General features: G+C 40.1%; 1 protein-coding gene and 1 long non-coding RNA gene across 4 annotated transcripts in view; one reads left to right on the top strand and one right to left on the bottom strand.

Annotated features, from left to right (window-relative positions):
• Window positions 1–470: 470 nt before the first annotated feature.
• LOC125385542 lies at window positions 471–4,625 on the bottom strand. 3 transcript variants are annotated; one of them, XR_007224945.1, is made up of 4 exons: window positions 1,847–4,625; window positions 1,663–1,766; window positions 1,169–1,586; window positions 471–1,098 (listed from the first exon to the last, which is right to left on the bottom strand). It is a non-coding gene; the product is annotated as an uncharacterized LOC125385542 (long non-coding RNA). The 3 variants fall into 3 exon arrangements; XR_007224946.1 differs by having other exon boundaries at window positions 471–1,586; window positions 1,847–1,979; window positions 2,347–4,625; XR_007224944.1 differs by having other exon boundaries at window positions 471–1,586.
• A 432-nt stretch (window positions 4,626–5,057) lies between these two features.
• The window catches only part of LOC125385541 (proline-rich protein 2-like), a 63,167-nt gene continuing 45,343 nt past the window's right edge, over window positions 5,058–22,881 (top strand). Inside the window, exons 1-2 of the mRNA XM_048408062.1 lie at window positions 5,058–5,182; window positions 10,278–10,929. Of these exons, the coding sequence (XP_048264019.1) occupies window positions 5,155–5,182; window positions 10,278–10,929 (680 nt within the window). The 5' untranslated portion in view covers window positions 5,058–5,154. The remainder of the gene's footprint in view (window positions 5,183–10,277; window positions 10,930–22,881) is intronic.

The following is a 22,881-nucleotide window of genomic DNA, read 5'->3' as shown; positions in this document are numbered from 1 at the left end:
TGCTTGCTTTTGATTTGATGCATAAAATGCATATTTCCATTGCTCTATCTAATAATAGAAACCGACGATCTCATGTTCAAAATGATGATAACTGAAGCATTGACTAGTAAGTATTAATAACACTTTTATGATCTCTAAATAATTATTCTAAATAAAGATCTCTTACATAAAATATAAAAATACTCGGAAAAATCTATGTAAAAAATAGAAGCGATAAGAATACTTTCGATTTATATATTTACCTCGAACATATCCTCTACGCAGTGCTGTGAACTCAGCGAACGACTAAAATGAGACAAAAAAGATAATGGCGCGGAATGCACGAGCATGTGCCGCGAAATTTAAAATGTCTTTACGGTGGCTATAAACTGATAACCTGTTTAACCAGTTCGGTAATGGTAGACGCAGAAAGTTCTGCCTCACAAAATCATTTCTACTCTGTTTTCCCTACTGATTATTTTTACTCGACATAACCTTACTATCTCATATTTTACTATTTCAATATTATATACACAAATTCCACAGAAAAGAGCATAATTATAATACCATCCTTTTAATTACGCATTTATGTTTTCAAAAATCATCAGATCGTTTCATTAATAGATTCAAATTTACATAAGAGATTAGAACGAAGATTTACATATCACATTCAGTAGAAGATTCAATCGTAACAAATTTTTTTTTCGTAAAGCATGAATTTATTAGTTAACTTCCGCATTTAATTCGAATGTTAATTATCGGTGGTCGGCATAAAGGTTAGTTTCACATGGTCTTATTACATACAAAGTACACAGCATTGAAGCATCTTCTATCAAGTACAAAATTACTATTTTAATCTACCGTTAATTCAATCTGTGCAAATGCTATTATGAACGCGTATCATATAGATGGATAGAATTCTTTATATTCTCTACAACAATAATGTACGATTTCATAATTACATACAAACCTTTAAATTGTGGGATACAAGAAAGTATTTCATGTTACGTTTATTTTGTCCACCGATAACCACAGTACATTGTCAATATCTCTAATTTTATTCATTTTCGTGTTTGTATTGAGTATAAAATATTCCGACATTCCGTTTATTTGAATCTGCTGCAGGACAAGTAGTTCATATAACTGAAGTCCATATAATACGAGCTTACTGGTTCTCCTTATTACTTACGATTTCTCGTTCATAGTAGACATTCAAGTTCAGATAAATCAATCCAATTAGAAGAAATTTATTTAATTGCCCACTAATTAAAATTTCGTTTAAATATATGGACAAACGGACTAATTACACTCTACCCAACGTTATAAATTGTAGAGGGCGTAATAAAACCTCTGAATGGTCGGTATTACAGAACATGTGACGCGATGTTCCGTAAGGTGCCAAGTCCACTTTTATTGTTCTCGATGATTGAATTAAATATGCTTCACATATAAATATGAGTCGCACAGATCGTAAGAAATAATCCAGTCTCTTTCGAGATAGATATTTCAGAACGCGAAATACGAAAATCCATATAATATCAGGTTTATTCCATATTTAGACAGTGGTTTCACGATCGAAACCCACATCAGCGTTGCTGCCAATGTACCTAGACGAACACACAGATATGTATAGATTGTACACGTAGCGAATAGAACAAGGTGGTAGGGTGGAATTGTGTTTACCTCTCCATCCCCCGATGACAATCGGCAAACACACTTCGATGTAGGATTGTTGCGCACTGCTGCACGCCAAACTGCCTTTGTGTACGTAGTATACTTGCACAAATCTGCAGATCAGAGACGAAATTCTCGAAAATTCGCATTCGCACTTCACGAAAATTCACTACTTCACTCTACTTCGACTTACTAGTTTCATAACGAATTTTGTACTGCGATTATCGCAATTTCTTCGATACTCCCGCCAAACGATTCGATTGTAGAGGGCGTCGCTGCACGCTATCGAACCTTCATAAATTAAGTAGGGGCGATCTAATTGTTTCCTTATTAGGGAACAAATACGGAAATTTCTTTGATTATTAAACACAACAAAATATCTATATACGTAGCTAGTATTTTGATTTGATATATTATTTAAAAGATTCTGGACTTTGGAAAAATAGAAAAAATTCTTTCAATAAATTAAAAGTGTAGGATAAACGATACTAATTTTAAGTGCGTCGATTTAATTTATTAGAAGAAATGAAACTGTTTTTCGCTGTTAACCACTCTTCAGGTAAATATCAAATCTTCAATCAAAACATATCTGCAATAGTACTGCGTAGAAATATCACGTTTCCATTTTAAAAACCAATTTTTATTTCACTTTTATTCTTGCAATGCAGCACCAATTTTTATAAAAATACGTACGTAGGACGTTACTGAGATTTAACGATCAATAAAATGGGATAATTAAATCATGAGAAATAGCCCTTTAGAGAAAATAGAAGACAAAACGAATTAAATCACGGACAATATTGCAGCGTATTCTCGGTCGGTAATAACGCGTAGAACGATTCGATTCGTGCACCAGTATCGATCGAGGGACCAGGCGCAAAAGGTTACGCGGGCGTAGATGGAGGTGCGGGGTTTCTTGGACGCGCTTGAACATCGTTGCGGTGACGAGCATGTCATATCTTCGCGTTTCATGCGAAGCAGAGAATGCACGTAACCAGCGCAAAGCTGTCTTCCGCCCAGTTCTCGTGAACACTTCACCCACCAGACAATAGTTTACCGTATCGACCTATTCTCCCTCTCTCTTTCGTACGTGGCTTCTCCCTCCGTGCTTCGTTCTCATCTACCTCCTCATGCCACCCCGCTCCAGCCAACCACGAACTTGCTCTTCTGGCCTTCCCTTCGTGCCTTTCCGCAGATCCAACTTGTTTCTGTGTGCCATGAACTCCGAAGCTTCCGAGTCCACTTAGGAACAGCTGCGAACAATCCACGAACAGTCGCGATACTTTTCAAACTTTTCGCCGATATTTTCGAAAGTTTCCCTTTGTGTTCGGATCTCCTGATGTTCTGAGTTATGGTCTTTATACTATCCTATTCGCAATCTTATTTCTTTGCACAATTATACCTTATCTTTACAAATAAAGGAACAATCCTAGAATTCAGTAATTAGAGCCATATTACCAAAACTATCCTATTCACAATTTTGTTTTCTTCCTCGATTTTGAGCTAACGTTACATGTGATCATCACAGAGATAAATATGATAAGCAATTTTTAAATTCAATAATCTGTTCATCTATTTTTAAAAGATTTGTATATATCTTGGAATGTAACAAGTTGTTCCCTTTCCAACTATCATAGCTAACAAATAACATGAAAATTAAAAGATCAACAAAAACTGAAATATTCCTCTATGCGCCCTTCACATAGATCTAACTTTGTTCTCGTTAAGTATATCATAGGCTAAGTCTTGTGTATCATGAAACACAACGAAACAAATGAGAAATCACGGCCTTACAATTTATTATCAAAAGAGCAAAATTTTATCAGGACATTTAAACTCGTTAACCTGGAAGAAATTCTTCATCCATATAATAAACTTGCGAGTTTAATGGAAATTAAATTCAGTTTGCTTGAGTCCGAACGCCGCTCGTAGACTTCGCACCGTCACGGTTTCCGAAGGTCGAGATTTGTTCCAAAGTTTGTATGAATGAAACTTATCCTAATATCTCCGTGAACGGTGTGCGGCTTTCTTCGGACAGTTCTAGTCGGGGAACAGCGTCGACCAAAAGTACAGAAAGTCCACGGGAGAGAGAGCACGTGCAAGCAAGGGTCGGTTGTTTCCGAGCTCGTTCGAATCGTTTCAACCCAGGGTCAGTGGAACGTGCTTGTGTACGAACTGTCCGCAACTGTCATTCACCTCGTGGCTTGCCACGCGTTCGCGGCGGATATTTCCGTATGGTTTGCGGGAAAAAGTTATCACGGGGTCGGGGAAAAATCGAAGTGCCACAACGGATGAGTTTTCGCGGCCTGAGACTTCTCTCTCATTGGTTACACACAAAGAGAATGAGAATATTGGAAAAAAAAATGTTTCCCAATCACCACCGGTTACAACCTGGAGAATTGTATCTGTACGGTCTGATTCGTACAGCTAAATATCATTTCATTTGTATTTCTTATTAATAGAATAACACAGGGAAAAAACACTATGAGCACATTTTTCTTCATTTTCTGAGGAACATATGTTTAGCTCTAAAGCCAAATAAAAAGACAATTTCGATAGTGTAAGATTGATTGGTTAAGCTATTGGATTTTAGAACGGCTTCCCTGTGAAAGGTAGGAAATTTCACTTATCTTGTTTTTCTCCTGTAATCTTTAATTAAAGATGCAGAAAAAGTACAAATGACTAAAAAGCCTGGAAGAACGCTAAAAGAAATTTATTCTTATACTAAGTACGAGAACTTCGTCGGCGTATCATTTGCAATTTTCATTTAAAACTTTCATGCATTTTGTCTCGCACATTTGATGAACATACACACACAAACACACACGCAGTAACGAACTTAGAAACTTAAGTCCGCTTTTACGCTATTTCATCGCATAACGATGCAGCTCAACGTTTACGTCCAAAAGCTTGCATTTAATGCAAACAGGAAAAAGAAGAAAAAATATGAGCACTTTTTCGAATACATCTGACTCTATCCACGGTCATTCAAGGCCTCATTACAGTCGTGTATCGTTGTGTATATCGCTCATTGAGCTTCGCGTGAAAAGCTGGCCTCGTTAACGAAGCACGGTCGCAAAGCTGTTTTCCGGAGCCCGCGTGTTCTTCGTTCGACGACACATCAACTGTCACTGAAGACGACTTTTCAACGTCTCCGGGATATAAAAGGCGGCCATACTGACCCCGAATCGCGGGTTATCGAATTGTGCCTTCACCGACAGATAGACATCGAGATGCGTACTGACATACAGTGTGCGAGCGTTGTTCGCGTGACAGCGAGCCAAGCGTACTCTTATGCCCGTGGTTCTCTCGTCTGACAGCCGTGACCTTCGAACGTTTATCGGTAGAAAACTTTCTTCGGGATTTCGCCTCCGCTCACGGCTAAAAAGTCGAACGCTCTAGTTCTCCGCTACAGAGTGATTTCTCGCCTTTGAAGATTCGAATAAATCGATGAATCAAGAAACAAGTGAAAATAACGGATCATGATGGAACACGGGAAGGATGGAACTGAGCAGCATATTTTTAACAGGTAGGTTTCACGTTAAGTAAATAGTTAGATCTCAATTTTTTGAAATAATACGATACTCGATGAATGTTAAAGATTTTGAACAGAAACTTCTGTTAGTGATTTTAAGCTATTGTCTCGGTTTGCTTGTTGATTTTATTACGGTAAATGTCCGAGGGTAACATGAGAGAAAGGATATAATACGATCTATCAAAGAGTAGATTGTAATATTTGCCGTGTAATATTCTGTTAAGTATAGCAAGCTGAAACTTCTGCTTTCCCCAAAGTTATGTAACTGTTCGATCTATTTCACGTCCCAGGCGAATTGGTGTCAGTTGCTGATAATAGTAATAAATAGCCGAAGCAACGATTCAGCCTCGTAAAATTTTAGAAAGTGCTCCGGTCCAGATAACTTCCGGCTTCGTGAACTAATCTTCTCCGTTTTCTGGTAGTTCAACTTGGTGGTGAGGTAGGTCGGCATAGTTTCCCGTTGATGCCGCCTTTCTATTCGAACGACTCGCCAGGGAACAAGGAAGCATAACGCGGTTGGGTGTCGCGACGCCAGACGCGGTTGTATTTACGAAAAGGATGGAAAAATGAACGCTCGTTGCTTAGAGACGTAAATGCAGTTAAGTTCTGCCTGGATGCGTCCAGCAGTTCTCAATATTCTTGATGCGAAACACCAACCTATTCTCTTCGTCTAAAAATCCTTCTTACAATTAGAGAAGAAAAACTTATATAAACTAAGCTCGTAGTTATTTATTAGATCAATATTTGAAACGTTGAAAATTATTACAATAATACAAAGCAAATGGTAAAATTTTTTACTCTGAAGAACATAAAAGGAAATATATCTTCTTTTTATAGAAACTTTCTCTGAATATATATCTCGCAACTTCTATATACATTTTCAGAATGATTTCAGATTTTACCAATATAATTATGATAGTCTTGTCTCATTACGATGCTAATGAAATTTCAAAATGTTCTATATAACAGATACAATAAAAACATAACAATTTTCGAATGCTTTCACGAGTCAGCTTAAGTGAAAGAGATAAATTTTGGAAAGGTAATAGGAAGGAAAGCCATCTTAAACGCAAACCGCTTAAACGCGGCGTTTGAAGGTTAGCAGGCCTCCTGGCGTCGTATCACCGCCTAATAAAATGACTAGTCGTCTGACCAGCATAACCTCGCCAACCCATCGACCCCCGCTATACGTTCCTGGGATAAACGCAGAGAGTAAAGAGGCGGAGGTGGAGGAGGAATAGAAAGAGGAGGACGAAGAGGAGGAGGAGGAGGTGGAGAAAGGTGCAGGAGGAGGAAGAGGGTGGGCAGGGTCGAGGGTGAACCCCTTATTGATTTTTAGGGTGACACTGTCAACCGGCGAGTGTTGAGTCCCCCGCGACGGGAGGGACTTTGAAACGACGAGGAGTGAGAAAAAATGTGGCGGCCGCTGCGCCATTCCACGCGCGAAAAACATCCCTTCTTTACAGTTATCTTCCTTTTCATTTTCTTTTCTCTTGGTTCTGCGATTGATTAGAATTTCATACGTGAATAAAGATGATTAGGAAACTGTCCGATCCTCGCTTTCCGCTAGAAACATGAAACATTTTTTCGTTGTGTAAAAGTGGCGAGTGCGGCGTCGGCGGCAGTGGTGGCGGTGACAGAAAAGAGTAACTGTGGCGAGGCGCAGTCCCGTTGCGGTCGGGGGTTTAGCTCTCGGCGCAGGGCCGTACGCATCCGTGGGCGACGCTCCACGTGGAACAGCTGCCTTCTCGCGTCGTCTTGCATGTTTTACACAACGTCTCGGGCATTCGGATCGTGGTTTTAGTTCTCGGGAAACGATATCACGCTGACGGTGGACAAATTTCGTTTCAATTCTACACGTTTTTTTCTCGCACCTTCGAGTCATAGTTGACGTTCAGCCTATTTTTCTTTTTTCCATTCTTTGTAATCGTTTGGCCGAGCCACGCCACCACGTCGTGAATCGTCCATGAATGAGCAGCGAATGACGCGTGTGTTTCCCGTAATCGTCTTTCGTGCTCGATCGCTCCTCGATATCCTTGCTTGGTGACGTGTGTTCTTTGTGCGCCACGCTTTCTGGCTGTGCTGCACGCAGAAAGTTACGAGAGTTAACTTTCGAGTGTTCGCGGAAACGGTGCGCCAACGGAGGAGGAGGATTAAAGAAACGCATCGTGTGTGTGGTGTTTCTTCACGTCGCGTCGGTTTCTAATTTGCCGCAGCGGGGGGCAGAGAAACGTTTGATTGAATATCGAAGGGAGGAAGTGTGATAAATAATAGCGAGCGGGAGAGTAGTGCTTTGGAGGATGCGTGTTGGCTGGTCGTTCCGTTGTTACGTGTGATTGTTTTCTCACCTAACTTGGCTCGCTTTGGTGCATCGCTCTTTACGAACTGAGCCGGCATCTCATGTTGTTTACAAATCAAGGCGATTACGTTACTGCACGTCCTGTACACACTGTGTTACTCGCATGCAACAGGCGACACCGCGTTGCCAAAGTTTCCTCTTGATTAATCGATCGGAAATTACAGCCGGTCAGAGTGATACCTCTCAAGGATTTGAATGAATCGCGCGGTTCACTGATAGACGCAGAAGAGACATTCAGAGAAACCGAGGAAGAAGGAACGAAGCGTAGAGGAGTGCGGCGCATTGGCGTAGAGCCGGCAAGAACGGTCGCGTCTAGGGAAAAATCGGTGAATAGTTTCGGGTGCACGCGCAAGGAATATCAGCCGTGTAATTACGCGAAGGTAGCGCGCGGCTTAGAATCAATACGACTGGATTACTTAGGCGACGGTTTAACTCCGAGGATCGAGAGAAAGCGTGGCTAATAGCCGACGAAACACGCGTGTCTAGCGGCCGAACGATTTTTCGACTGGCATCTAAAGGCACAAGGCAAACGACGCAGAAAAGACGAGCTGCACTACGGAGTTGCTGCGTATGCCTTGATGGGGTGTGCTTTCAGTGTGTTTGGGCGGGGTGTGAGGCAGTCGTTGCTGCCGCGTCGGCTCATGCAGCCGGTCTGTTAAAAATGGCAGCGTCGTCCGATTTTTATGTATCGGATAACAATTATTGGCTACGACCGAGGAAGAAATCCAGTTGACATCCGGGCGCGGGCAGTTAGGAGGGACAGTGAATACTGAACACGTGGTCTGTTGAGGGAGCAGCTAGTCTAGTTTACTACTAGGTGCGTGTGTCGACTAGCTACACCCCTGGCGCACGTGCGTACGTGTATTTCCTCGAGTCGTCGCGAACGGTGCACGTGTGAGTGACAAATCGCGAGTGAAAGTGCTGGAGACTAGTGACTTTTTTTCGTGCCGTCACGCGTTCCTCACAGGCTTCCTGTATTTTCATTCGCGAAACCTGTCTTGACAGTTAAAACTTGACGTTTCGGAACGTCTGTGTCGATACAATCGCGTTCGTCCAGTGTTTACCATGTATCTTTACCGTATGGTTAATTAAATCAATGAAGTATACGTATGGTAGACAAAAATTCGATCTTTCTAACGGTTACGGAGAATTATTACGATTCGTTCGATGTGAATTAATGCGTGGTTAAAAACCTTCAGTAAATACGAATACGAATACGAATACGAATGCTGTGGCGCCACCTGCACGCTACGTCCCTGGCAAGGGTCGTCTGTTGACTCTGGTGGTGTTTATTCGCGCTTGCCTCTTCTCTCTCTCTCTCTCTCTCTCTCTTGCACCGAGTCATTTGTGTTTGGACGATCGTGAATTTTTTGCAATGTGACGAGAAAATGAATGAAGATTAGTGTGATGTCGGACCTGTGCACGCGCCTAACAGTGGGTGCGCGCCTGGATCTCGACTCGAAACTTGGTGGAACGTCTTGAAACAGGTCGAAAATCAGCATGAAAATGCCGGCAACGCGACCGTACAGGTGCCCATTGTTATTCGCAGCTTTCACAGTTTTCGATGAAACGGTGCATCGACAGACTTCAAATCCGGACTCCTGAAAAGTATCGTGAATCGTGCTTCGTGCGCTTTAAGTCCCCTCGCCGTCGGTGGGACTCGCGAAACGCGTTCTAACCGCACTATAGGTTAGGTTACCGGCACATAACCTTAATTCAATTCTAAGGAAAACTCGAGTTGTTACACATGCAGGAATTGAAACGTGACCTTCTTGTGATCTCATTTAATTGAGAGTTAAACGTATCTAGGAAGATTGACCTTTCTTTGCCAAGTGCTGATTCCTACATTGTGGGTGATCGGTGCAATGGAATGATCTGGGTGACCATAGGACAATGAAGGCCAATGGGACAAACAATGGTGATTTTACTTTGTTTCTCTGTTTTTTAGAATTCTTTAGAAATGCTATGTTATATATTACTTTACGTAAAGTGGTGTTAATATAAGCATCAGAGTTGTTTATTATTAGACTACTATTAGAGTTGTTTACATGCATCGATATGCTATTCTCATAAATGCACCATATATGAGATTGCTTAAAAAGGTTATTGTGTTAAATATAGATAGAATATAAATATAATAGTAAAGCTAATTATCTGTATTGCACATAAATGAGCTTGATAACTAAACGAATCATTAGAATCTTCAAGTACTATATGAAAACATTTATATGTTGCAGATTTTATACATTATAAGTGTATCTGTATCTATAAGAATGTGCAATATTGAAGGTAATAAGAGGAATAGTATTAAATAATGGAGTTGTAATGAGTATATTATATCGGTATAATAGTATATTATATATACTATTCCAATATTATTTCTCTTATGTTTTGGAACCTATGTATATATACTAATATGTATATTATATTATAACATACTTCATTTTGGTATTTCTGTAACATCATAACAGTTAATCCTTAATATAACAGAAAGAATTCCTTCATCATTTAGAATCTTTGTACTTCCAAGCGTACGCACTATAATATAACACACTTACTTCTTATGTTCTGGTAATATGAGATCAATTACTCTAAAGTACAACAAATACAATAAGTACAACAAGTGTATGCACTATAATATAACATATTTACTTCTTATGTTCTGGTAATATGAGATCAATTACTCTAAAGTACAACAAATATAACATCATGCATTATTTAAATTTTCAGGCTGTAGCCGCCTAAACACGCCATTGGCAGCCACTACCACGCTGGAGGATCCGGGAACACCAGCCTCTTGGAAGGGCCCGCCGCCCGGCTCGGAGGCATCGCCTTTTACACCCAACTCCGTTGGCCAGGGTGGTGGCCCTGGCTCCGGTCCTTACAACAGTACAGGTGGTCCACCGAGTAATGCGGCCTTCCAGGGTCCGAGTCCTTTCCCCGGTGGTGCTGGTAGTCCAGCAGGAGCACCACCCTATCAAGGCCCACCTCCTGGTTCCGCGACTCCTCAATATACTGCCTCGCCAGCGCCTAGTGGTTCCTCGACACCTGGTCCCGGACCACCACCGAATTCGTCGGGCTTCCCTCCGCCGCCGAATAATTCCGGGCCACCATATAATGGGCCCGGACCGAGCCCGTTCGGTTCGCCATCTGGCGGGCCACCGCAGTTCGTCGGTCGACCCGGTTCCTCAGGACCGCCGTTCGTACCTCCGGGAGCAGGGAATCCTCATTTTCCTTCGCATGGTCAACCGTTTGGAGGTCCTCAGTACGGTATGCCACCTGGAAGCCCATTCGGACCAGGACATCCGATGACAGGACCTATTGGGCCTGGACATCCAGCGATGATGGGTCCTGGTGGTCCCGTCGACAGGTTAGAGCAAGGGTGAGTGTTGATTATATTATGCTCTCGACGTGTTACTTATCAATTATAACGTATATAAGAGATCTAACTGAATGCAAATGTAAGTTAAAGTTTTAGGAATTTAAATTTAATTGTGTATTTCTATTTTTTAAGGTATAGTACATTGAATTTCATAATCAATGATAGTGTAACTTGATTTTCAGTTAAGATATATTTCTATCGGTTTAAGAAGTATATTGATTTATATCACTATGATATATCGCCAATTAGTAATGGTCTTGAGTTAATCCTTTCAGGTTCGAATTTTCTTTGGACAGTAACGAAGTTCTTTTCTTTTTATCGATTATCAATGTAGGTCTATGTAGATCTATTGATGTTATTAATTACCGAAATTTAAGTAATTAAAAATTAATAAAGAAGATACGAATGGATTAACTAGAGGTGATGGAGATATATTTGATGAGTAACACGTTCGATCGAACTTATCGAATAAATAGTCTTAGAACTTGTAGATTACTCCTCAATCAACGGAGTACGTAGTGTATTTGATAATGCATCTTGATAAGTCTGAAGCTGTATTCTGATTGCTATAAGGGAGAACGTTGCGTTTAGCAATGATATCGCGCGTATTAAATCCAAATTCAATGGAATTAATGTTTTTTACTTGAACACGATACCATCGATAGACTTTCGTCGGTTTAGAATATAGAAACGTTGTCGCTATTAGCGTGTAAAACACAAGAGCACCACGTGTCTGACGTTGTCGGACTGCTAACATTCCTAGATAACACAGTCTACAGGTAGCCACCGTTATTTATCACTCGTCTCCCGGTTAGTCCGCATTCTTGCTGATAATCCTGCTTCGGCAGAGCTACGTTCTTGCCCTTTGAAAATGGTCTCGATCGTTTGCATCGACGTCAATGCTTCTGTAGTCGAACAACTCGTTTTCGAAATCAGTTACGTACTGAGAGAGAGCTTGTTTCAATGCTTCGATGCGATAAAAGCTACAAATGTTTCAGTAGACACATAGGGGTCATCCATGTATCACCGGGAAAGTTATAAATAGGAACAAAAGCAGCAACTATTTCCAAACATTTTCGATAGCACTAGTAGGTAATAATCAAATTTCTTATAGACACATCTTCCCGTTAATCTTTGTAAATTGCTCAAAATAATTAGGGAGGAATTAGCGACGAATGGTTCTGGTGTGAACAGAACAGAAAAAATTCTACAGTATTGAAAATTTAATCAATTTTTATCAATAAAGAAAGAAGTTACGTTTCTTCAAGTTTCTCAGATTGAGAAGCACTGTGCTTCCTAAAATACGATTCCATCAAATTCAGATCGAAGATAAATTTTTTTCCCCGTTAGTTGCCAAATTTTTTCGCGATCGTTGCCAGATACTGTGAAAACATATTGTTTGTTAAGTATCGTTTTTCCAAACGGAGCTAGATATCGCGTGTGCAGACGAAACCTGTAATGAACGGCGCCAGCAGCGAGTCACTCGGTGCTAAACTTGGCAGCCGTGTTAGTGATTCACTATCTCCGATCTAGATTATTGATGCAGTGAAAAAATCACACGTTATCGAGCCACTCGAAAGAATTGACGTTTCGAGAGTTCGTATCATGCGTCGGAGTTGTCGCCGTGTACACGTACTATAATTTATACAAGAGCGAACCGGACCACGAGAGAACTACGTAAACCAGTTTTTCGAATAGTTTTAGTAACAGACGTCTCTGAAGGCGTGACTCGATCGGTCGCTAAATCCGGCGAGGGCGCATTATTCGAATTTCCTCGTGCCGATAACTTCAAAACTGGAGTTTTGAATTAGAAAAAGAAGAACTTGCGAGTCGAGTAATAAGCTACGCGACAAGATCCAGAGATACAGGAGCTGTCCGAGGAGATTTTTAACCGCGCGTTACACGCGAAATCATCGACGTGTCTTTCACTGAGTGCGTGGGCACGCGTGAATTCCTCACGCGTGTGTTTACGCGTGTTCGAGTTTACAAGTGTCTTAAATCTTTGTAAACTGTTGAACGGATCGTGGGAGTACGAGGAAAAGCTGGTGAATTGTAAATGACGGACTCGAAAACTTCGTTATACGGTAAAATTTGGGGCAATCGAGAATTTGCGCGTTTAGGATATCTTCAAGATTAGCATGAAAGATCACAAATTTAGATAGCACGTTTATTGATAACGTTTTTATCGATAAGAAAATCGATGACATTAATGATTTTAAATTGTGCAAATAGGAAAGAAGGTTAGCGTTACTCAAAATGATAAACTCTTGAGCTTTGTTGTTTGTTAAAATTTAGAGCAATCCGAAAGTTTAAACCTTCCGAATGTATCTAAAATCAACGCGAATGATTAAGAATTCAGATAATACAGATCATTGAGTAAATATGATTGATGAAAACTCTGTCATCGGAGTAATCTCTTGATTGACAAGAAAATCGGCGGCATTTACGGAGTCGCTAAACCTGTTAGTAATTGATATCATATAAAATTTATTAGCGTCTGTAATCGCGGAAGACGGAGTTTCGTTCTTTCGGGTTTCATTTAGTACACGTGAATCACATAAACAACTGGTGTCGTTTAATGAGGATTTATAAAACGACAATGATAAGATTGCGGCAGATACGGGTCTCCTAATATGAATTTTAATTTCTGTCAAGCTTTAACAAACTCCTGCTAGTCCTATAATTTTCCTGACATTGAATAATCGTCTACCTGTCGCAACTTAGTTCGTACTTGTACCCTCTACCTTCTCTCTTCGACCCCTCTTTCGCGGATAACGCGATCTACAACGAAAGAATTGAAGGATCTTGGTCAATAAGAAGCAGCATCGATATTTGGATTTTGTACTTGGTAAAAAAAGAATTATTTAAATTATTCAAAATTATTAGAAAAGAAAGAAGTGTATGGTTTATTATTAGCAAAAGTTTATTACTAGGAGTATTAGTCGACGACTGACTTTCACTTGATTTTCATGGGTTTTCTTAAATTACTGGTAAGTGGTGCTACCACTTTATTGCAGTAAGAAAAATTAATCTTGAAAGAATCAGATGGTTTTTTAAATATGATTTTTTAATTTTTCTTTATTTTTCGTTCTTCTTTTGTCTCTATAGTACAATAACTAGGAATACATATCGTTGAAGGTAGAATAAAATAACGGTGTTACATTCTTGGCAGGGATTGTACCGCGGGAGGTGACGCCATACTTTTGTAGGAGGTAGTACGCGACCCACCTCCCCTGTTCTCCCTAAACCCTCCTAGCCACCCCGTGTTACGGAGGGCGGGTGAACCAACGAGTGGAGGTAGTGTGGGGGGGGGCATCAGGGTGGTACGAAGGTTCTCATATTTCCTGTATTTTAATTTTTCACGATATTTCACTGGTATCCGGCCGTCTGTAAATTATTTACTCTTTACCATTCGTTTTCCTTCGTTTTATGTTGCACATTTGTAAGGATATCGCGTAGAGTGTTAGGGTAAGTCGCACTCAAGACTAGAGGCGCGATTAGCTTGATATGACTGGATCGATAGAACGTGTCAAGGATGCGTCTGGAAATCGAGATATTGTGACACCGACGATCGTTGGCTTTGCCGTAAGCTTTTGACGTCAGTTTCCATTGATTTAGAAAACTGATCGTTGATAATTTGGACAGTTAGATAAACTGATTAAAAGTGATCGCCTGACTTCGCAAATGTCGTTTGATTTTTGTACATTATAAAATTACCTTTGAGAATTTGACGATTCAAGATTTCAAAAATTTAAATTGCTAATATCTGAAAATTCAAAGATTCGAATTTCTAAAAACACGAATTACTAACACTCGAAAATTCAGAACGTTAAATTTAAAAAAAATATGAATCATTAATATTTAAAAACGCGGATAGACGATACGCGAAAATTCCAAACATACAAATTCGAAAAAGACTCAAGTTATTGATATTAAAAAATCCAAATTTTCAAAAACACAAAAATTAATTAACCGTTGTCTTTTTATCGCGATATTAAAAAGTTTGTTGAGAACCACTCGAGCTCCCTGCCCCTTCCTGCTCTTCCTTGCTTCTCGGGTTTGGGTTGGGTGAGCGAAGAGGGATGGGGCCGAGGGGTGTAGATGGTGGCAGGAGCAGAGTGAGGGGGGGGGCTAGGGGGCTATAGGTGTAGGTAGAAAAGCGAGGATGGGGTGGCGATCCGTCGGTCTGGGCCGAGCAGCTTCGCTCGTGCGTCCGCTCCACACCACCGTTTACACTTTCCCGTGTAAAGGAATCTTGGAACCGTCGGGATCTCTGCCCGTTGCGTTTCGTTACCGTTTGTCTCAGGTCGTGGTCGAGCCGCGGTTCCACGCTGTTACTCTCGGAGCATTTGAGAAAACGAGCACGAGAAATTCGTATCGCTTTATAGCGGCCGCTCAGCCGCAACGAGGGTTTGTTTATACCGCGTTCTTACCACGGAGCACATAATTGATCGGTATCCCATAGAAACCTCGCGTTTCCGGTCTGCGTTCTGCACTCTTGGATCTTGAGTGCGATGAGTCGGATCTCCGCTCCAATAAGGTGGCTTGCACGATCCTTAAGGTTGCTATCTCTTTTCGAAAAATTGCGGAGTATAACTTTTTCCACGCGCATGTAACGCAAGACTAATTAGACAAGCTCACGGCACAGGTATATCGTGCGATGTTTCTGGATTTTTATAAGAAAGTTCTAAAGATTGTTATCTTTCTACGAATATCACAGGGGAGAGATAAGATGAATTTCGTCGTTTTGTTGTAAATTTCATGGAGTTTTTAGAATTCAATACGCTGACGACTATTTCCATCGCAGTGAAGGCGACGATATGAATAAAAAGCGATAACAATTAACGTTCGAACGCGCCAACTGTAATTCGCATAGGAAGTGCGTGGTATTCATAACTAGTTTCATATCCACGGCAAATTTTCCCATTCGCCGGTCGGAAAATATTATTGTTAATTAATTGTTAATTAATTTGTGACATAACAGTTACGTGATGTTTGTTTTCTCGAGAAAAAGGAGGGTGTAATTAATATGGACGTACAATTACAAAACAGCACTTGTTAGGGGCTGTGTTAGGAGAAAATTGATCGACCACTCTGCTCGTATTTAACAATACAAATAAAAGTAAAGTGAAACTTTTCAGTCTGTTTGCCGAATCTCGTAGTAGTGCTAATTGAATCTGAAAATGTTTCGTATGACACGCGCAATATATTGATAAAATCTGTCTAAAATCGTTCGCAACTATAATGACACATCAGTCTTCACGAAAGTTCATATTCTTTTCGTGCATTATTAGCTGCGATGGCGGTGCACCGAGGAAAGAGATAGTATTGATTTTTACCGATATTTAGCCGTGGAATTATCCCCTCTCTCTTTCTCTCTCTATGTCTCTTTTTCTTTCTTTTGCCAGCTCTTTCTCTCCTTATAGCCGTCTGCTTCCTTTTGCTTCCTCGATCCTCCCCTTTTCGTCTCAGCCCCCCTCTAACTACCCCTCCTTTCATCTAGCTGCTTCACCCTTGTCCCCCTCAGGGCCACCCTCCGCAGGCTGCGGCACCCTTCGCGAATCCTGGAGGAAACTAGGTGCCGGGAACGGAAAATCTGAATACCTATGACCCAGAAGAACGTTTCTATGCTAAGTACACGTTGAGCAACGACGAAAAAACCTCTGTTCAAACCAATCATCCCCCTTCGACCAAATAATCCTACACTGGCTGACAACTGGTCACTAGTTGATGAAGGGTGGAGCAAGAGTTTGGTGGTCTTAATTAAAATAGATGTCGGGGGTGTGTTTCTATTAAATGTCGGTGTGTTTTTTATAATTGAATGATAATGAATGAGCTGTTAGGTGACAAGATCGTTGTTGTTTTGGTTATTGTAAATTGATCTGTTAACCCTTTGCGGTTTAAAATTGAGCTGGACTCCACACTGTACTTTCTTTCATTTCTTTTACTTCTAACTTATAACGTAAATTTTCTTGTGGCATTTGTTTCCATCGAGTTATACTGACCCAGACAGGTAGATCCAGATTGTATTGTCTGTAACGATGTTTAGTTTTAATTCTGCCTTACACTTTAGTTTTCCAACGAGGATCACGAGTTACGCATTCGATATTTCAATGGTTGTATCTGTTGTACAATTATGTTACTGTTAAAACTCGTTTCATTACTTATTAAAGAGATCTTTGGGGCCAATGCGTACACAATTGTAATGGCCTTTGGGATCGTTTACAAATTTGAGCAACGATTTTAAATATAGAGGAATACGCCATCGAAAGTGGATATTACCTGTACAAGAGCAAGTTGGCCAAGTTTCACCGACTCGGCGAGAAACATTATCGACTATCCGTATTCTTCCCCTGTTGTTCTTAGTCAGGAAGCAAACCTTGTCCTTTTTTCGGTACTCCTGGCGACCTCTGTTCGGCCTAAGCTGCAATCGCACGTAGCGACACGATCTTCGGGTACGGCAGCTCTGCACTCGGGGATTCTCTAATCGACGTAAGTTTAGCAAGAAAATACTCTGCCAGTAGCCTTTGGAAATGGGAACCTCTAATTTATAAGGCCAAGATGAGCCAGTTGCGGCTGGAAGGAGAAACGAAGATAGAGAAAGAGCGGCTCTTACTAAAATTCAAAAGTTCCTCGACGAAGTTTACGATGCCGTCTAGCCGGCGCGTCGCTGAGATTCTCTGTCTCCCCGGCTTGTTCCCTCCCCCTTTCGGTCTCTGCTTCATATCTTTTCTAGATCTGTCGTCTGACGATTTTCTGTGGCCACGGAACACGTGAGCATTCGAATCTTTGCTTTGGAACGATCGATTTCATTCATGGTAGCCTCTGAAGATTAACGTTGCAACCATAAATGATCAAAGTGTAGAATTTGTAGCAAAAAAAAAAGGAAAAAAAATTCAAATGGAGGACATATGAAACTTTTATCCCTGTATTTTACTAAAAGTCGTTCTACATTTTCAAAAATCCGCAAATCTATAAAACATCTATGAAGTATTGGATATTCGTTACTCACTGACTATTCTCATGATTCTGCTATTAACAAGAACGATTATATCGAAGTTCCTCGAGCGAACGTGATCCCGAGGCACGGATGGACGTCGGTTTTAATCGACGAACAGGATGAAAAAGTCGTCGCTTAGGATCGTCGTGGGCGTCCGGGAAAATAAATGTCCACGTTAAATATTCATACAGCAACGCTGCTTTAAAATTACATGTTAATACAACGAGACGCGAATCTCAATATATTATTCACGCATCACCGGCCATTCGATTTCCATAGGTCCTCGATGGAAGGGCTACTTGCTGACTATCCTGAATCGAGCTTGGCGAAACTGATAATCATGTTAGAGTCCGATCGAAATCGTAAATACCGCCATTCGTATCTGATCGTATATTCTGATCGAGAAGATAATTAAAGTCACTGTTTATTATGTTCGCAATTTCTCACGAAAGTACTTGAACACTTACGGTAGAAACTTTTTATGTATACACAATGTGTGTACACATTCGTGTATATTATATAATACGTATAATGTATTTATGAATGGTCGAATACACCTCCCATCAGCTACTGTATCCTGGAGCATATATTGGAAATTTTAATCCTGCAATTCTCGAATTCCTTATGTTTCCATTTCGCTTTCGTTTCAGTCAAGGAGAAAGTTTCTAATGTTTTAAGAAGATTCGTTTAACTTAAGAATTCTTCTAAGGGTAGAAAAATACGATTCGATTAGAAATAACCGAAAGAATGGTTAAGGGATGATTAAAAGAGTATTAAACTGCACTTGATCACTATGTACGTTCGAAACAAAGAAATATATCATTATACGGTCGATGAATAAAGAGTTACAGGCAGAACGCATTCTAATGTAACGAGTAGTAGCACCGGAGATAGCTCGGTAGGTCGCTGACCATACCTAACATTTAATGCCGGTGTACCGTTATACGAGGTCTGTGGGGTGCCAATCGTTTCTTATCCGGATTAAAACTCGTTAAGGCGCCCTGCACACCCTTAGGGATAAAGCAGTTTATGACACTCAATATATTCCGGGTTGCATTTGTGTACTAACATCTTGACTATGGCTTTGTGAAGATATTCGTTCGACAATATTGTATACCTGTCGTCTATTGCCATATCATCAATAAGATAAGCAGTAAAATAATATAAGGATATAGATTATTAGGGTAGTCAAAATAACCAATTTATCGTTTTTCATAGTTATGTGCCGAACATACTCTAAGTATAGTACATGTTATAATATTTAATGGTTGAAACAAGTTCTTCTTTCGACTTAATTTCTTTAATTATAATAAATTATATTATTAGGTCATCCCATAAGTTCGTTCCGTTTTTCGAGCGGTTATATATGTTAAGATTGTTTACATACCTTTTAGTTTCATGAAAAAATGTAATCCCCCTCTCGTTGTATGTTTATAAATCGACATATGAAATGTATACACAAAAGTCGACACGAACTTATCGGATGACTTAATATATAAAATATAATAGAATAAACACGAAAACGTGTAGTGTACTTATTATCGTATTTTAGTACCAAAATAGAATCTAAATATTGTTGGTAAAGTGAAAATGTTAGGAATTATGTAGAAACAATAGAGTACGATGCAGTGGATTGGCGACGGTGCATCTACATCGGTGTTCGAATGTTCGTGCCCCTTACATGCCACAAGGGAATGAGTCACTCTCAATTCTTAGCACAATCGCACATCTGGTCATAGACGGATTGTCCTCGTTCCTGGGGTTCACGGATGCTGTAGTCCGGCTGGCACTTCCGACTTGAACAAACCAGGCTATAAGGGATGAAAAGTACGAACGCACATGTTTTAGTCGTACGATTTCTTTCGAATAATTGAAGATATTATTCAACATTAGAACTATTAAACTAATCAAAACGATTAGCATAGGATTTTTTGTAGAACACTTACTTAAGACTTAGTAGTTTCTGGTTTTAAGTTGTTAATCCTCTCGGTTTGTATTCTAACATTGTATTTAGCGATGTATAATAATACAGACTGTAATATAAATTCTTCAAGTTTGAAAAAATTAGATTAAGCATAATTTTAGAAAATTCGACGTGTAGTCCTATTTATAGAGGAATCTAAAGTTTTCTAAAAGTTACTTTATCGTGAAACATAATATTCTACATTAGTCACGACGTGTTTAATTCACTTTATATTATACGCAGAAAGAAATAGTTGTCGATTCATTCGATGTGTTTGAAGGACAAACAGAGCAGATGATAGAAAATACTTGGATCGAAAAGATAAATGGAAGTTGCTCGACTTTCTATTAAGCGGTTTCGATCGACAGAAACGATTAAAAGAATCGAAACTTTGTTAAGAAGTTAACGGGCTCGAATATCTTTGTCTGGCGCGTTGCTTCGGTCGAGGAAATTCTTGGACGTGTTGAAATACCTGGACTGAGGTCGCATTTGTGCTAATTGCATGGGAAGCGAAGCCGAGGGGATAACCCATGGGGAGAAGTGCCGCAGGTGGGGTAAATGGTCATGGTAAACGCGTCAACTTTGTAACGAGGGAGACCGGAGAAAAGTCTCTCGAATCAAGTTCAAAATTATGATAATGTTCCAAGGTTAATGGACTTTGTAGATGGGAATTTTTTTGTGAAATCATAAAAAATTAGGAGATTGTGATGTTTACAAGAGACGTTTCACAGATGTGGTCATCTCCAATCTCAATGAAATTTGATAATGGGGATTAATTTTATATGTTCGATAAACGAAACTGTAATTATGAAAAAGATAGTTTATACCGCGGAAGAGCTGTTCATATCTTCGCGTTAACATTGGGATACAATTATTAATTAAATTCGTTGTTACAATACGCTATGATATATTCTCCTATATTTTAGATATATACATTTTTCTCATAATTGGTCAGTCATTCGCAACTAAAATTGATCATTCACGTAAAAGTATCACCGCATCAAGTTTCATTGAAATCAACGAAGACCACACCAAACGCATCCTCCGTTAAAACCTCCGTTTATTCTACGTTTCAATCGGAGTCGTCGATTCGATGGTTTCACAGGAAACTTTATAAAACGTGAAACGAATCGAACTCGCTTAGAGAGCGCAATGAAACAATTAATAGTAGCCCGAGAGAGAAAAGAAAAAGAGAATCGGGGTCTTTCCGCAAACGGGGATTGAGTTCCTCGGGAAATCATTATTTCGTCCGGCTTTGCGCGTTTCCCGGCGTTTTCCATTTCTTCGGCAATTTCCGGTTCTTTCTCCGTGCGGCGGTCGCGCCGCGAGCTACTCGATCCTTCTCATCGAAAGCAGGGCTCTCCCCTTTCCTAACCAACGAATGCGACGTGAGTCATTAGCGCAGGTCACGGCGTTATTAAAGACAATGAAGCAAACTTTATACGAGCGGGGGTACGGGGCCAATTACTTGGCAATTAGTCGAGCGAGCAACAAGTGAGCATCGCCACGAACCTCTCTCCATCTCGCTCTTCCTTTCTTCGTCTTCTATTCAGACCACCTTCTCGTTCGCGTCTTTCCCTCCATCGTAGACCTCCGTCACGTTCCTCGTGACACGATTGGCGATGCCCATTCGATTCTTTGTCCTGCAACTTTTCCAGCGAATTTAATCGTACACAGTCTGAAATGGATCTTGGTTATCCTACGGCTTAGACGTCTCGGATGACTCAGAAGTATTTCTCGAATTAAGGAGATACGTTATTCTCTAATAGCTTGGAAGGATCAAATTTTTTTAATTTTCCTAAACCATTAACCATTTAGCTGTAGCGAACTCCTTGAAAACTTTGAAAAGTGTGTACTTAAAATGTGTCACAGAAAGTAATCGATGACGAGTACACTCGTAAAACACGGAATATGCGTGGCTGTTACAATATAGAATTAAGTTGTAATGAAATGACTGTTCTATTTTTTAATTTTATTACTGACATCATAACGCAAAATATTGCCATTTCTTCGTGACGAGTATACTCATCAAAAACAGCTAACCGGTCAGAGGCCACCGTTTCCTTTATAGATTTTAATAGCCGATTTATGTTATTCAATTTTGTTTTTTACTATTGCGACTATGAAAGGAGATCGGAAGGATACGTTCAGTGTTTTTTGTCGTTACTATTTCTTTCATCCGGATTCTGCAGATTTTAAGAAAATTGAGAAGAAAAAGTTGTCCCATTAATTGATTGCGTGTAACGTTTTGTTCCACGACGTGTGATGCATAGAGTATTCGATTGATCGAGACCCGAGTATGCTTGGGAACTTTCGCTAATTGCGGCACGTTAGATTCCATAAAAAGATCTTCCTTCGATCGTCGATCGAGGAAACTGATTCTGCCTGTCCTACCGGTGCTGATTTCACTTGGGACTCATTAACACGTCCGTAATTGGATGTACCGTTGTAATTGCGAATCACGTGAACGCAACCTGGAATCTGGTCTTCTGCCAGACTTTTAAAAATGTTTCCTGACCCGTTATAACTAGAGTTTCAAGCTTTTTAGTTTTTACCATATCCATCGACCAGTGTCTCGTGTAGATTTATTTCCAAGTGGTATTTCTGTTACAGGATTGTAACATCTATCCCTATTAAATTCTTTCTTTTATTGATATCTATTGTACAAATAATTGATAATATCGAGTTGCATCGACGCTGTGCGTCCCACGTAGTATTAAAATATTAATAATACAATGTTTATTGACCCGATTTCTCTAAAGACTGATAAATTTCCAGTGCCTCGATTTACCGGCATTGCGTCGCGGACAACATTCATTTTTACGCGTTTATTCCAGAACGATCAAATAATCCCGGCGAATACAATTTTAAGCAAACAGCTACCCTCATTATTTATGACCACTAGACGGCTGCAATAAAAATAATGATGTTGCGCCACAGTACCTGGCACGAAAATCAATGAAGCAATTAAATTGATAAGTTTGTCTCG

This window comes from Bombus terrestris, chromosome 8, assembly GCF_910591885.1.
Source record: "Bombus terrestris chromosome 8, iyBomTerr1.2, whole genome shotgun sequence".
Taxonomy (NCBI): domain Eukaryota; kingdom Metazoa; phylum Arthropoda; class Insecta; order Hymenoptera; family Apidae; genus Bombus; species Bombus terrestris.
Note: the sequence above shows the minus strand (reverse complement) of the source record. Positions and strands in the feature narration are given on the sequence as shown.